Source organism: Gallus gallus, chromosome 9, assembly GCF_016699485.2.
Source record: "Gallus gallus isolate bGalGal1 chromosome 9, bGalGal1.mat.broiler.GRCg7b, whole genome shotgun sequence".
NCBI lineage: Eukaryota > Metazoa > Chordata > Aves > Galliformes > Phasianidae > Gallus > Gallus gallus.
In genome coordinates this window covers 4,875,317-4,890,893 of record NC_052540.1, presented here as the reverse complement: position 1 = coordinate 4,890,893, position 15,577 = coordinate 4,875,317, and the positions used below count along the sequence as shown (strand labels likewise).

At 46.9% G+C, this 15,577-nt stretch overlaps 3 protein-coding genes and 1 non-coding gene across 6 annotated transcripts; 1 reads left to right on the top strand and 3 right to left on the bottom strand.

Moving 5' to 3' along the window:
* Window positions 1-238: 238 nt before the first annotated feature.
* ADIPOQ (adiponectin, C1Q and collagen domain containing) lies at window positions 239-4,894 on the top strand. Its single transcript, NM_206991.2, has 3 exons — window positions 239-771; window positions 3,028-3,244; window positions 3,672-4,894. The coding sequence occupies exons 2-3, from the start codon at window positions 3,037-3,039 to the stop codon at window positions 4,196-4,198; spliced, it is 735 nt and encodes a 244-aa protein (NP_996874.1). The 5' UTR covers window positions 239-771; window positions 3,028-3,036; the 3' UTR covers window positions 4,199-4,894.
* A 2,353-nt stretch (window positions 4,895-7,247) lies between these two features.
* Window positions 7,248-10,100, bottom strand: COPS9 (COP9 signalosome subunit 9). Of its 3 annotated transcripts, NR_102420.1 has the most exon segments (5): window positions 7,248-7,928; window positions 8,514-8,653; window positions 9,063-9,152; window positions 9,843-9,915; window positions 9,995-10,100. NR_102420.1 is itself a non-coding variant. In NM_001277705.1 (3 exon segments), coding segments are annotated over 3 exon segments (174 nt in total). In that variant the 5' UTR covers window positions 10,058-10,100; the 3' UTR covers window positions 8,837-9,114.
* A 506-nt stretch (window positions 10,101-10,606) lies between these two features.
* On the bottom strand, window positions 10,607-13,246 carry OTOS (otospiralin). The gene is given in 4 exon segments (NM_001277706.1): window positions 10,607-10,969; window positions 12,451-12,477; window positions 12,798-12,883; window positions 13,191-13,246. Coding segments are annotated over 3 exon segments (255 nt in total). The 5' UTR covers window positions 12,847-12,883; window positions 13,191-13,246; the 3' UTR covers window positions 10,607-10,790.
* On the bottom strand, window positions 11,053-11,145 carry MIR1608 (microRNA 1608). The gene has a single exon (NR_035094.2). It is a non-coding gene; the product is annotated as a microRNA 1608 (primary transcript).
* Window positions 13,247-15,577: the final 2,331 nt, after the last annotated feature.

Here is a 15,577-nt window from a genome sequence, read left to right as displayed (position 1 = left end):
CTCAGTGACGGCTCCACCCTTTTTCACCCTATTCCTTAATACTACAACTCCTTTCCCTCGCTGAATCCCATGCCTACACATCAGAAAGTCATTTATTACACATATCCTTGCCTTCTCCCAGACAGCCAGCTTTCAGATTGCCACGAGCCCTGCCTCGTGCAGGAGGCAGCTTGTTTGCCCAGCTCTGTCTGCAGTGCAGCCCTGCCAGCACTGCCCCGTCCCAGCGATTCCCTTCTTTGGTGCAGCAGCAGCTCCAGCTGCTGAAAGGAGAAGCACAAACTTCTCACACAGTGATTCATTTATGAACACACTGGAACAAAAAGAAAAATCACCCACATTCAAATGTGTTAATACAAGCCTGTAGACGCCCTTTCTGCATCAGCTGCAGAGAAGTCTTCCAAGTTACCCAGAGCAGTGGCTGTTTACAGGCACCTGGAAGAGCCGAGCCCCAGACAAGCCAGCTTTCAGGCACCGACTTCCCCAGAACAACATCACTTCTCTTTGCGTCCCTTGGAAATACCCAAACTGCTCTTTCTCCTCTTATGGATACCTTCACAAGCTGACGCTTTGAACTGGACAGTCTAAGTGGCCCCAAAAACAAGTGACAGCTGGAAAAGTTAATGGGAAGACCCAACTGTTAAGTCAGCGTGTGCAACAGCAAATGGAAAATAGAGGATCTTAAACAGCTCATCGTGCCCTTAGGGACAGTGCTGTGCTATCCGGACTCCATTCCTAAGGAGACTGCAGCAACAGCCAGGACTCTCAGGAGCGGTAAGCATGACTTTTCTCCCCTCTTCCTAAATGCTGGGTTTGCTCTTCTTTTTGCCTGAACCACACTCAAACCTCCCCCATCACATGAAGATCTCTCTCTGAGCCTTATTCTCAGAAGAGATAACGATCATCTTAATCCAAGAACAGCCCATCTGCTTTACGCTCACACTCCTGTTTCCAGAAACACTCTACACAGATCCAAACTGCTCATCCAAAAGCAGTCGGGAACAGCAGCCTACAAGCACAGGGCTCTGGTGGAGCTACTGCAGGGGCACCTCTGGAGCCACTTCTTTCTGCAAGGAGCCCCAGCAGTACTAGCTTTGCACCTTGGCACAAACCTGTGCCACCCAGGGCTGAGCCCCAGAGCAGTTCAGTGCTGTGACAGCAGCAAGGAGCGTGCTGCCCGTGCTGCCTGCATGCACTGCTAAAGGAGCACCGGGCCGTGTACCCCATAGCCCAGCTAATGCCCTCTGAGGGAACCACAAGGGGTGGAAATCACACACGGCATTTTTTGAACCATTTTGTGCAGAGAGTTTGTGTGTGTGTGTGTATCTGTGTTAAACTTTAATTCTGAATGACATTGCTCTTACGTGTGATATTCTGATTTCTGCTGATAAATGAATAAGCTTCCTATAATGCATGTGAGCTTTAATTGTCATGGCAGTTTCTGTATTTACTGAATGCTACCAAATCTCCTTAGTTCACCTGTTACTTCTCTGAAAAGGCACCACTGACATTCACATGCCTGAGAATTGCTGTTTCCCAAACAAGAAGAATAGCAATAGGGAGAACATGGAGCTGGGTAGGGTCCCAGGAGCTGCGTGCCCCACTCAGCACAGCTCAGTACAGCAAATTGGCCATCCTGCAGTGTGCCCAAATGCACACACTCCCCCTTGATCCCCAGGGCTGCTGTGGGATGTATGAGCATCTCATCCACTCCGCTCCTAAGCTGCAGGTTGTGTTCTCTGCACTGATCCAGGCACAGCACTCTCAGCACTAGAAGTGCCCCCAGAGGGGCCTTCTCCCCACCACGGAGTGCCGGAGCCCAACAGTTGGGAGAGCTCCAGGCTCTGTTTGCTGAGCTCCCTGTGCTGGGCACTGCCCACCTGGCTCACTGGGCAGAGCTCTGAAGCTTTCCTGAATGTCCCCTCACACCCAGAAACAACAAAATTCACGGTAACCTCTTCACAATTCAGCTTGCATTGAAGCCGCAGTGCCATAGATGAGAAACTACTGAAAATATGACATTTAAGTGGTTCACAAAAGAAAAACAAAATCAACTCTGCAACAGGGTTGCTCTGAAACACTATTTCACTCAAAAAAATATAGAGCTAGGGCACTCTAGTGGCCATGCTGTAATTCACATTCCTTACTCAGCGTGCCACTCCCCATAACAGGCTGCTTTTTACTCCAGGGAACAATTCCTGCATGGGGAGCAGGACAATACAGCAACGAGCACACGTACATATCCATTTCCTAATTGCCTGACCCAAAGCACATGGAGTTCCCATTGGTTTCTGAGAGCCTCAGGACAATTTGTCAGGCTGAACGTGGCATGTTCCCACACCTCCAGTTCCAGGCAAACGTGCTAATGTCTCTGATGAGCAAAGGAGCTCAATTAAAGAAGAGTATGGCTCTGTGGTACCCAGAAGCAGTGCAAGGTCTGCTCTTGCAATCCAAAAACACAATTCAGGTGGAAAAACAGCAACGGTATCATAACTGAATACAATCAAAAAGAGGAAGCTTGCATTACTCTGGGGTTAGCATGCTGTAGGTACAGCGTCAAAACAACCCACCAGCAACAAAGCTTTTGAGATTTGGATGCAAATCTGTGCTCCCAACCAGCTGTTCAGTCAGCCAGGTGGAAGTCCAAGCACATCGCTGCTAACTGAACAGAGCTCTGCACAGCAAGCAGTCCCAGACATCCCCAGACCTGCCAGCTCGGTTCTGAGTTCCCACCATGCTAGTGCAGCACAGTCAGGGAGCACCAAAGAGCAGCTCTCCAGCTTGCTTCTGTGCATGCTGGCTCTGCTACAGGGCCAACATCCTCGCTGCTATTAAGGCCCCATCCTGGCTCAGCTAGCTGGATGTGACACCACAGAAGCACCATTGAGGTGTGCAGAATTAATTTCCTTCAGACACGTTGATTCAAAGTGTAGCCTCCTGGATGTTGCTGGTATTCAAAGGTGGGGTTTTTCATCACATGTCCTATTTCCCTCAAAACTGTCAAGTTAACAAAACCCTTATCCACTTCAGGAACGCACCATGAGGGGCTCAGTAGGCTTCCTCCTTTGCTCACTGCTGCTGGCCCTAAGTGGCACAGAGATGGCTGACCAGGCTGACCAGTCCGACCCCAAAATGTCATGTGCCAACTGGATGGGAGGAGCACCTGGACACCCTGGCCACAATGGGCTGCCTGGAAGGGACGGCAAGGATGGAAAAGATGGACAAAAGGGAGACAAAGGAGAGCCAGGTTGGTGAGGAGCTTTGGGTATATGGGTGCTGGAGCCCATCGGCAGTCCCAGGCCCAGTACACATGACACCTGGTAGGTGCGTCCTATGAGCAGTGGCTGACCCAGTCCAGACAGCTTTTGAATGCCTTCAGCAATGGAGATTACACAGCCTAAGGCAAAGAGATAGGTTGATGGCTGTTTTTTCAATTAACAAGTGTTCCCCAGACACGCAGCTACCAGCAGCTTGGCACCTCTTGGGGGGCAGGGGGGGGGGGGGATGTGGTGTCCGACACCATGGGGCACAGATGTCACCCAGCCTGCCCACAGGGGACAGACCAGGCTCCATGCTGCTGGGCAGCCAATCATGCCATGGGTCACTCTGCGCTTCTGGCACCAGGGGAGCAGAAAAGGGCAAACACAGATCCCAATCCACATTCTGATCCCCAGGTCTACAAGGTGTCAAAGGGGACACGGGTGAAAAGGGTGCCACAGGTGCAGAAGGACCGAGAGGATTTCCAGGACACATGGGGATGAAGGGGCAGAAGGGTGAAAGCTCCTACGTGTACCGCTCCGCCTTCAGCGTGGGGCTGACGGAGCGAGCCCCCCACCCCAACGTCCCCATCCGCTTCACCAAGATCTTCTACAACGAGCAGAACCACTACGACAGCAGCACCGGCAAGTTCCTCTGCAGCATCCCCGGCACGTACTTCTTCGCCTACCACCTGACGGTCTACATGACGGACGTCAAGGTCAGCCTCTACAAGAAGGACAAGGCAGTGATCTTCACCTACGACCAGTTCCAGGAGAACAACGTTGACCAAGCGAGCGGCTCTGTCTTGCTGCACCTCAGCTTGGGGGACGAGGTCTGGCTCCAGGTGTACGGGGAGGGCAACAACAACGGGGTCTATGCTGACAACATCAATGATTCCACTTTCATGGGCTTCCTCCTGTACCCAGACACAGATGACCGTTAGAGCAGGGGGGCTTCACGGGAGGGGACGAGGCCGCTTAACCCCACCTGCCTTCTGGGGCACCGGCACTACAGCTGCACTCTATGTACCAGAAAATTCCCCTGACCACGTGGGGGCCACCATTGCCCAGGGTGGACCCCATCTCCCCTGAAATCACTGACTTGACACACAAGTGACTTCCGTGGGACCAAGAGTTCACTCCTACCTCTGCTCTTGCTCTCCTGATGGAAACCGGGGCCCTAAGTCAAACACCACTCCGGCCACATCATGAAACGGTCGCTCTCAAGATGGGCTGGCCCTGCTTTAAATTTAAAGCTGATTTTTGTATATGTTACCTTTAAATATCACATTCTACCTTTCCCCTTTTTTGTCACTTGAATCCAGTTGACACAATGGTACACCTCTATCAGCCAACGTTACCTCCCTGCTTGAGTCCAGCTGGAGCTGCTGGCCGGGCTTTGCCCATCATCACTCCCCACCTTATCAGGGCCTCGGACCTCCACCTGTGGTCTGTCCTCTCCTTCTTTAGCCCAGACATTCCCACGTACACAACGCACAGCAGAGCTAAGGCATTACTACAAGCACAAGACAGCATTAAGGGCTTAGACTGAAAATACTTCCTATGGCAGCATTTCCCAAACCTCAGTGGATTACCACACTGCACAGAATATCACAATAAAGTGCTCGCTCAATAAAGAACTCTCCTGCCTCTTTGTCTGCATTGTTGGGAAGGGTTTAGAGAAAGGGCATCAGGCAGCCCAGGAAGGAGCAACTGTCACCCCTCTGCTCCCCAAACATTATGCTCCCACAGAATCATGGCTCTCAGGGCAAACGCTACAGACAGTTCCCATGAGATAACAACCAGTATGATGGACATATCAAGGCCAAAATGCTGTTTGTTGCTTCGCAATTAAGGCAGGTTATAAAGAAAGCACTCAGATCCCTTGATCTTGACAGCTATGTTTGACTCTTCCCTCCCTATACTGCTGCTCATTGAAAGGCAACATGCTCTCATCCTGAACGTGCAGCACTGAGAGACTAAAATCAGCACAGTAAGTTAGAGTGAAATAGCAGGGATGCAGCTGGAGACAATGGCCAGCTTCATCCTGCACGGAAACCATCTGTGAAAGCATCCATGCCCCTTTTATGGACAATTATAGGCTAATCCTAATTGTGCCTCAGCCCCATGTAATCATTTGTGACAGTAATTAATTGGGATACAAATAGCAGCTGCACCGAGCCACGAAAGGCTGAAAGAGAGATAAACAGCTTTCCAGGAAGCTCTGTTATTGTATTTATTCGACAAGTATAAACTTGCTAGAGGCTTTTTGGCATAGAAGACACAGGGATAAAGCCTACATGTAGCTAATCTGTCATTGTTCTTTACGCAGGAAATGCCATCAGATTCAGTTTTTCCTTTAGACAAAACCAATCCTGAGCACACCCAGACTGGGAGCGAGACTGCTGTGCGTGTTTGACTTGTTTGTTCTAGATGTAGGCACAAGGCGAAAGCACTCTGTGCATCAAGCATTGCGATGGCAAAGCAGCAAACCCCCCTCACCACTCAGTATCCTTAGACCCACCCCAGGAAGTATTCTCACACCCACAGTCACCCAGCACGCATGTGATTCTCAGCTGTATGCTTATCCAAAGCAACGTACAGACTCAGGTCTTCACCCTCAAAAGGGGTCACACAAGTTCATGTAACGAGACTAAAGAAGGTTCATATGTACATGCCACAACTGCACATAAGGCAGCACGAATACAGCTAAACTGACAGCCGACTACAAGCAAACTGAATTTTCCATAAAGAAAACATTCACCAAAGGTCCCTTCTGTCAACTTAAAAGCTTTAGCAAGCACCGCTCCTCTGCCCCTCTGCCCTCAACGGCCTGCAGGAGCTTAAGAAAAAAGTTATCATTTGGATTAGGATTAGGATTCTGCCGTTGTGTGAAGATCAGCTGGATCAAATACAGAAGGCAAACAAACAAAACAGCTGGAGGTAAAAGCATAGCATCAAATCCGCCTTCAAACTCACCAAGGACCATCTCACAGTGCACTAGTGCCTTTCCAAAAGAGCCCTTGTTAACATTCATATCCCAGTCCCACCACCAACAGGGGGATTTGCAGAGAACAGGACGGCACTACCATCTGCAAAGCAGGTTTTCACGTGCAGAACACCGGCAGGTTCAGAGCTGGAAAGTGCCTGAAACCCCAGGGAAGCAGGAAGAACTCCATTTATACATCGACATCGCTTCCTTCTTTAGTGAGAAATAGATACCGTCTACTTCAATTACTGAATAAAAATACCGTAAGGAAAATCTTTCAATCCTCCAGAAATTAACATAAAACCCCAAATAAAAATAACCAAGGAAAACCAGCTAGCACACTAGGCCTGAACTTTCCTAGACTTGCTCACAGCAAGAGCTCTGGGTTCACCCCCAGCCAGCTCAGAAATGGCTCCACAGAGGTATTACACACAGACTAAAGCTGGTTTCCTTTAGCCTTGTTACTTCCTCTCCCTCACAATGACTATTTTTCAGCTGAAAACAGTTTGTGCATTCCTAAGCACATAGTGCAGCAGTTGGCAGCTTCCAGCTAGTGGAATATCAGCCTTGTGAGACTAAGAGAGAGGGCAGACACTTAAGTGTTTTGCAGCCTTTGCTTTCTATCTGTGCTGCGCAACTGGCTGAGCCCTTCATAAAGCACTGCAGCACTCAGGACCTCGTCCTGCCAAGACTGAGGCAGATGGCCAGCCTTCTCTGTCCTGTACTGTCCCACTGAAGTCAATGGGACAATTCATGACACTGTATTCAGCGTCTCCATAAATCTTTTCAGAGAGGAGCATTTATTTGAAGATACAAAGCAGCATCCGGTGAACTTAACAGCCCCATTTATAACGTAACATTTATCAGCCTAAATATGTGCAAAACAATGCTGAGCCACTCATGCTTTAATTTAGAAAGACCTATCCTGAGTGGTGTCAATATCCACAAGAGGTACAGGAATAGAAAAAGTCACTAAATGAAATGATCCAGACAGGCAACACCCTTCAATTTTTATTAGAGACTGACATCTCATAATTATCTGCTGATGACAGGCTGATTGCCTGCAGACTAATTAGACTGAGAGACTTGACAAGAAGAAATAATTTGAAGCTCAAGGGTATTGTTTTTCAAATTAGCACTTCCATTTTAATACTGTCCCAAAAGAGATCCAAAGAAATTACAGTTCCTAATGAGAATTCCTACACTTTAAGACTTCTTTAGGAAAGCAGTTATATGCACAGACTCTCCTTCCAGTCTCACTGGACAGGGGATAGCTTCATACTCCAGATGACTAACAATAAACGTACCCTGACAATCATCCCATTAAACTTAAGACTTACTTTGAGTTTAAATTTAACAAAGCAAATGGGGGAGAGGAAACAAAAAAAAAGCAAAACAGTATTCCAAGGCAACTACTATCCTGAAGAATCTGGGCATCAGCAGATGCATGCAGCCAAACCAGCACAAAAGGGAACAGCTGTATCTTCAAGCCTTTTCTTTTTGGCACTAACTCAGAACACAGTGTCTGTTTACTGGTAACAGCTCACTTCCCAAAGCCTTGCTCAGAAGTGCAGCACCAGAGACAGGACCAATCCAAACAAAGCTGCTAACACTAAGCAGTCAGTGTATATATTGGTTTCAATGAGGAAAGCTTGAAATCCCTCCCTCTTCAAGCAAAGCAAGAGCTGAAAAAGAAAAAGGAGACTGCATCAACAGCCCTGTTCCTCAGAGAGTCACTTTGTAACGTCAGACACTAAGCAGAGTAAATGCCAGAACGCTGCTTTAAACTCCTCTGGAGGATCAAACAGAAGAGGCTGAGAAATCCACAAGAATAAAACAGAAGGACACACAGCTCTCCTTTCTCACTGTGCTCCCACTGTTGTTTCAGGGCCAGAAACGTACAGCTAAGATAAATATTTTTAATCTCTTCTTTCTTAAGATAAAAAACAAGGCAAAAATATATGAAAGAGGTAAGGAAAAAAGGGGCTTCGTTTTGGATTTTTCCATACAGTTTAGCACATAAATTTCACCTGGAACGTTGATAATTCTGTCTTAATAAACTTCTGATAAAGTCTTGAAAGAAAGATCAGTCACAGGCTTATTTCTGTGATGAGTGTATAGAATTTACACCTCGCTTTAATCCTAAACAAATAATTTAAGAATAGAGGAAATGATTGAATTCTTAACTGAAATAATACGTTAAAAACTCCCTGGTTCTGTCATCCTGAGAATCACTTTGATTACTGGAAGGTGCAATATCATACACTTACTTTTCTAAAAATGAAAGCCTGAGTCAAAAAAGAAAAAAGCTAAAATAACGACTTTTTGCTCCTCTGCTACTTCGGTTAAAACAAAGCACTGATGGAAGCTGAACATCAATCTTGAAACCGGACAAAACCCACAGCTCTTCCTGGTGCAATGAGTCAAGGACTGTTCTGAAACAAGTAATCATCCTAGCAGCAGATAATCCTATACTCTGAGATGAACAGAACACCTCTAGGCAGAGATATGCCCTGCCCCGTATCAGTATATAATAACCAAAAGTAACAGTGGGTGATTTCATAAAAATAATTATAAGAAAGAAGTACACAGATTTTGTCAGGGTTGTTGTTGTTGTTGTTGTTTTTGAAAAGCACATCAGCAAGTACAATTTTAAGACAGATCTACAAACACCCTCCTAGAAATAACAGTCCACAGTTCTCTGTTACTTTTAGCCATATGACTTCCGCATTCCCTATAGGCAGCTTTAAACAGACTTTTTTTTTCCCCACCTCCTACAAGATTTTCCTGTTCTACTCATTGTAATAAATAAAGGACACCACAGGCGATCCCAGAGGAACTCCACATCTCAGCACAGCAGGACAACTAAGTTCACTGGATGTCATCGTCATCAAACAGATCTTCAAAATCTAGTCAGAAAAACAAGACAGGGTAAAATTAACATTGGAAATCCCAGCTGCTATATATGCAAACACCACACAAGCTTTCATTGGTTTTGCTATTGAGATTAAAGACAGAAGCCAAGGTGAATTAAGTACATGGTAGCCCCCATACCATCAGTCACTAAAAATATAACATCGAGGCAGAAGGCAGCGAGGAACAAAAGCAGACCAGAGTAGCATGCTCACTACCACACATGAATGCAACTCTTTTGAACAATGCAAGTTTTGCAATTAAGTTCATGAAAGCAGAATAAAGCCTGAAAGCAGGAGGTCTTATAAAAGCACAAAGCAATCATCACAGTCAGTGACCTGCAGGCTCTGGAGCTACACAAGCATTAACTCTGAGCACACAGCAAGAGGCAGGGGCTCCCGTAGAGCTCTGCCTTTAGGTCAGAGCATTTAGGCACAGAAGTTTACACATTTTGCAGATATTCACACTTGCAGTTTACTGTAAAAATCTCCTTAAAATAGGTTTCACTGCCGTGAGGGTGCTTCGAGCGTTTCCCTCACAAGAAAGTCAGTGCAAACTACCACTACAGCAGGCAATGCACAGCTGCCACACAACAGCACGAGCACTTCTTACGAATCCTAAGAATTAGCAACCGAACCTAAGACGCTGTACATCCCACCCGCCCCGAGGGGCGCGGCAGTCCTCACCGTTGAAGAAGTCTGCGTGCACGGCCTTCTCGTTGGCGGCCAGGTCCATCAGCAGCCCCGTGCTTCCCCCTGCCTGGAACAGCAGACGCTGAGTGCCTCGGGGCCGCGCCCGGAGCCCCGCCGCTTCACCCACCCGTCCCCTCCGCTCCCACCTCGTCCAGGTCCACGTAGGGGCCGGCGCCCTCCGGAAACATCTCATCCACCGCCGGCTTCATGACGGCACCAGCACTCAGCCCCCCCTACTTCCGGCCGCACCGCATCAACTTCCGGAACCAGCCTCACCGCTCTATGCGCGCGGAGGTGCCGCCTCTCTATGGTCGCCCTGTAGGCGGGGCCACGGGGAGGCGGTCCGTGCTCGCAGGCAGCGGGCGGGCAGCGCTGAGCTCGGCTCCCTGTGATGCTACTGATACAAGTTGTAACAGTATTGTTAAGCTTGCCCCGCAGTTTGTGTAGCTAACGGAACAGGCTGTGTCTCTGAGCCAAGGAGACAAAGAAGTTCTGCTGAGCCTTTGTACCAAGGAAATAGGAGGTCCTGCTAGGAATCGGTCACTGAATGTGCAACTTACCTATACTTTGTGTAAGCAGTGCACCACAGGAGGATAACCCCCATGCATCCAGCTCTGATTAATGCTACACTGCATCTTGAGTCTCAGTTTTCTGACTGACCGACTTACAGTAGCGCTATGACTGCACATACAGCAGAGCTTTGCTAAGACAAGCCCAGCAGCATGACAACATAATGGGAACCTTAAACCTCACCACGTGACCAAGGAGTTTATTGATTTTGCACAAAAGCACAGCTTGCAAAAATAAAAGGCTAATTTACCTGCGGCTTCCTAAAGCACGTAACACTACACAGGCCCATTTGCAGGGCCACAAGCAGCTGAAGAGGCCGCTCACCAGCAGCCGCGTGTGGGCGCGCTGTCCCAGCACCATGGCGGGCAGTGCTCACTCCTCACGCACAGGCCGGTGGAGGCCAAGATGGCTGCCCGCAGGCAGCTGTGCAAACAAGGCCCTGGCCAGCTCGGCGATCCTGTTGTAGGCTCCCAGTGTCCTGAAGTACTCCACATAGGACCAGAAGTCACTGGAGGAAAAGGGCCAGTATGGCATGGCCACAGGTTCCCGGTCTAAAAGAAAGGCAATTGAAGAAAGGTAATTCTTACAACATGAAGCATTTGTGTTGAAAGCTTGGCTCGCTGTCGCTTGGGGTTCCACTCTGCCAGGCACGGGCACAGCTGCTGAGCCCTCCGTTCCCTTCACAGAGGGCGCAGCCACTGTCCCATCCCGGGGGCACCAGATGAGAGAAGGCAGAGAAACAACAGTCAAAGATGAGATGAACCAAAATAAACTCTGAAAATGCCAAGAGCTGACCTGCCTCGGGCCCAAATCCAGGCCAACACAGAGCCCTGTAAAACATAAACACTTGCTGCAACCGCACAGTTACAAGTGGCTTTAGCTTTGCTGTGCAGAAAGACGGTATTTTGATTTTAAGCCCATTTAAATAAAAGGGAGTCGTTCCATTCATCACACTCAGCTTCAGACCAGGCTCTTTAGTGGGAATTAAGAGCTTTAATCTCAGTGTCAGACCCTCGTGTTGTAAATTTTGCACTGCACAGATGGCATATAACAAAGCAAACAAGCCAGCCAAATGCTATCTGCAGAAGAGAACTGTTAGTATCAGCTGAACTTAGATTCACTTTGCAGTCTGCTGCTTGGTCAGAAAGAAAACCCTAATTGTTTGTAAACAGAAGAGGACGCTGCTGAAGAATACCTTATTTTTGGACTGCCACACTCTCACCTAAGAGGTTGCCAAAGAAATACTTGCCGTGCACAAATAAAGCAGCGTGCTCAATCCAAAAACTTGTGGAAACAGAGATGATGCATTCAAAAAGGTTTTAGAGCCACAAGGAAAGATATGGAGCACGAGGAGAATGAGGATGCTGCTGGTTAGGTGTACACCAACAGCAGTGATCTTGTTGTGCGAGTTACTGCTACCCAACTTTGTTTTCAGAAAGAATTCTGTCTGACCACACCAAACCAAGGTTAATTAACGCATCCTTACCTGGAAGCCACTGTAAATATCATTAGGATGTTGAGGGTTTTTTCTAATCAAAGACCAACACTAATCCAATAGGCTAATCACCCCAAGGGACACAGCAGCAGAGCGGCTGTGCTAAGGGGTTTATTCCACTATTTCTTTCATCAGATTTGTAGTAATCTGAAAATGTTAAGCTTTTTGCTGTGGAGGACAGTGTTTCTTGCCAACACCTGGACAAACATCCAGTACTGCTTATCAGGACAGCCAAAATTCTTGGAAGTCTCTCAGATGCTTATAAGTCTGGTGCTTTCCAGTTATGTTTTCATAAAACAGATAAGTGATGACTTGACCAAAACCCCTTGGAGGAACTGTCTTTAAGGGGTCATCATATTTGTTACTGTTTGGTTTTTTTCATTTTAAGATTATAAGAATAGAAGCTCCATCATTGGACTTAACAGATCTGCTTTCCACATTTAGAGAATAACAAAAATTCACTCTTCCTTCAGGGAGTTACAAACGACTCTTTGAATTGCTCACGATACATAAGAAAGAACAAGATATTCGCATTACCATCTCCTTCCAGGACTGATCGGGCATCTGTAAATAAACAGGGAAACCATCAGTACCAACCCTCTCACAGAAGAACTTTCTGTTAACAAAAGGTTTGGTGCATAGACAAATGCTGACAACTCCTTTACAATGCATTTAGAGCCCTCCTTATAGCCTAACATTCTTGTTTCTCAAACAGTTGAGTAAGGGATTGCCCGTTTGTAGTCAGAGTACTACAAATCAAACACGCCAGGAAGGAGCTGCAATTAATACACAGGCAATATCTGATACTACATAGAAGACGCTGTTTTAGTGTGAAAATATTTTTACATTGAAAAATCAACGTGATTAAATACAAGTAGTCTTACCTGTTATGCTCATCAGCATACAGAAGAAAAGGAAGCCAATACATTTCATCTTCTCTGCAAGCAACTGTTTGTTCCTGAAAAATAATCTGTACAGCAGGAGAGCATTAAAAGAGATGAGGGTTTATGCAAAGTGCATCATTCCATCTTTTCTTAGGAAAATCTGTTCCAGAATAAAGGCTAGTTATTACTTTAGTCATAACAAGATCCTATTATATTGCATTACATTTTCTGAACTGCATCACAGAGTATTAAAAAAAAAAAACCTACTGAAGTATTAAGTGGTATTCATTTTTAGGTGGCATAAACCCAAAGGCTTCTCTGAACTGACACACAATGCAGTGTTTTCAGAAACATATTATACTGTGGTTGATTTTAGTTCACTCTAGAAATTACCTCTCTTCCCCTCCCCTTCTCCTCTTCTTTCAGTAGCAAAGGTCTGCAGCTCTGAGTCAGCCACAAAAACCCAAAAGGATTTCTAGTGCTGTCAAATAGCAGCACAGCGTAAGGAAGGGTGGGGGGAAAGGAGAGAAACGTCACTGAGTTAGCACACCCATCCGATTTTGTCATCTTCGTGTAGAGTTATTTTAATTGCTCACATTTGCATTGTATTTCAACACTGAGCACATAAAACCACCCCTGAATCAACTTTAGCAATGGCACTTTGATGTTTTGAAAACAGATGAAGAAAAGATCGAGCTCAGATTATTACCACTTTTCCCGACCGCCGTAATTTCTTTCCCTCCATTCAGAAAAGTACATTTTTAGAAATGTTATATGTGCTGATTGTGAAGGGGTTACTGAACTCCGTTTTCTCTGAACCCTTAAAACCCAGACCTTAAGATGTGCACATGCACCAAGTGCCCACTGGAGCCAATTAGTTTGCATAAAACAAAAAAGCAGGTCCCCACTGACGGTGAGCATATTGCAGCCTTCAGAGAGTCATGTAAAACAAGCTCCCCTGCTCCCCATCTGCTGGAAGCTTTCAGCTGCCTTTAGTCTGAGTCTACAAAAGCCATTTATCCATTGTGGCTCTAGAGACTGCTTATTGCTGCATTTCCCTACAGCACCTGTGGCACCTGACTTTTGGTGCCTTTGCTATACCACAGCCACTTTGCTGTATGAAAATCATGCAAGGAAAGCTTGCCTGTTCACTCAAAGGCCCGTAATGGAAAGATCCAAGTGAGTGGCCTTGCAGGAGGACCCAGCTTTGCTGGAGTTTCTTCCTATCTACATGCAGAGTCAGATAGCCCTGCCAAGAATTAATTAGAGATGTTCTGAGCAAGGGAAAATAAAGAGTGCTTTGTAGCACACTAAGCTGTGCCAACTCATGTGGAGGCTGAAAAGAAAAATATTATGAAAGCAATACCTATTCTGTCTTCAAAAAGCTTTAATCCTCCTGTTTAACATTTCTTATGCCTGCAGGATGGGTCCCTGCATCACCCCTGTACAGCCAGAAGCTCTGCCCCACTCACCTGGGTTCTGGAAGTTGCTGGTGTGAGAAGGCACATCCCTTGCTTGGTGGAGCCCTTTGATGCAGCCCTGTGCTCAGATCCATAGACCTGCACAGCTTATTTGATGATGATACGCAGATTGGGCTTTGCAGGCTATGAGAAGTGCACGATAGCATGCTTTGGGTGATGATGAAGGAAAATAATTTTGCCCCTGACGTAACCCCATCCTGTAGCTCTCCCCTGCAGGAATTAATGAGGTGCTGTGGGAGGATGACAGTCACTGAGGTCAGGGTCACTCGGGTCACAGCAGGGTCTACTACAACACTGGATGATGTTCAGTGGACTCACCTACCACTGAGACTCACACTGGCATACACGGGGATGGGGCAGTGCTGCACTTCCACCTTCTTTATTTTCTTATCCTTTCTTAAACACAGCACTGGACTAGAGGAGTGCTGATGAAGCAGAGGTAACACTGCTCCAGGTGTTCACTGCTTAGCTCCAACCACTGTGCACTCAACACAGCACATCTGGGGCCAAACTAAAAGCACAGCGTGCACCGATTTGCAGCATATACCACAAGCATTCCATATTCCCCTTTCTTTTTGCTCCAGCTCCCTTTGTTCAGACTTCACCCCGAGGGCAACCAAAGCCATGGCGCTCTGCTCAGCACAAGTGATGGCACTGCTCAGTTTGCAGAGCCTTCTGCTCATGGTTGCTGCCTTGGAAGTTCTCCCACCGATAGGAAGTAATTGGAAGTGCAGCCACAAATGCAGGTTTGACACAACAACAATCACTTATTACAGTAGATATTATAGCACTTAAGAGGGCAACTGCTGGAAGAGTCCAATATTTTCATTTCTACTCAACTTGGAATAAAAATCACTACCTTGCCAGTCAGTATTTTTCATTTTCCAGAAAGGTCCATTAGTTCAAAAGACTGGTAGCACTTTTGCTGGCAGCCAGTCCTCCAAGTACCTTATTCTAAACATGTTTTTCAGAGAAGGCCATTGACTCATTCAAGCCTGGTTACACTGAGGAAGCTAACGGCAGCAAGCGCATCCCCCCAACCTGTCCCCAAAGGATCCTATCAACATGTACTTTTCGTAAATAGCTCTCAAAGCCAGAAAATCCCACATGCTTCAGCCAGCTCTGTCAGAGAGAGAAATCAATAGGAGCATTGAGGACATCCTCTTCAAGAACAGAGGCACGCAGTGTGGGCACAGCAGTTGTTTGTACGACTTGCTCCCCAGTGGGGAACGGTCCCGGAAGCACCAGTGCCAGGATCCTGCCTTCTGGTCATCTCATTTCTGAGGGGCTGATTTACAG

Bases quoted from the DNA above. Each gene is read 5' to 3' on its own strand.
- ADIPOQ (NM_206991.2), top strand. From the start codon at position 3,037: ATGAGGGGCTCAGTAGGCTTCCTCCTTTGCTCACTGCTGCTGGCCCTA. The intron at 3,245-3,671 runs GTTGGTGAGGAG...TCTGATCCCCAG, and splicing joins GGGAGACAAAGGAGAGCCAG to GTCTACAAGGTGTCAAAGGG.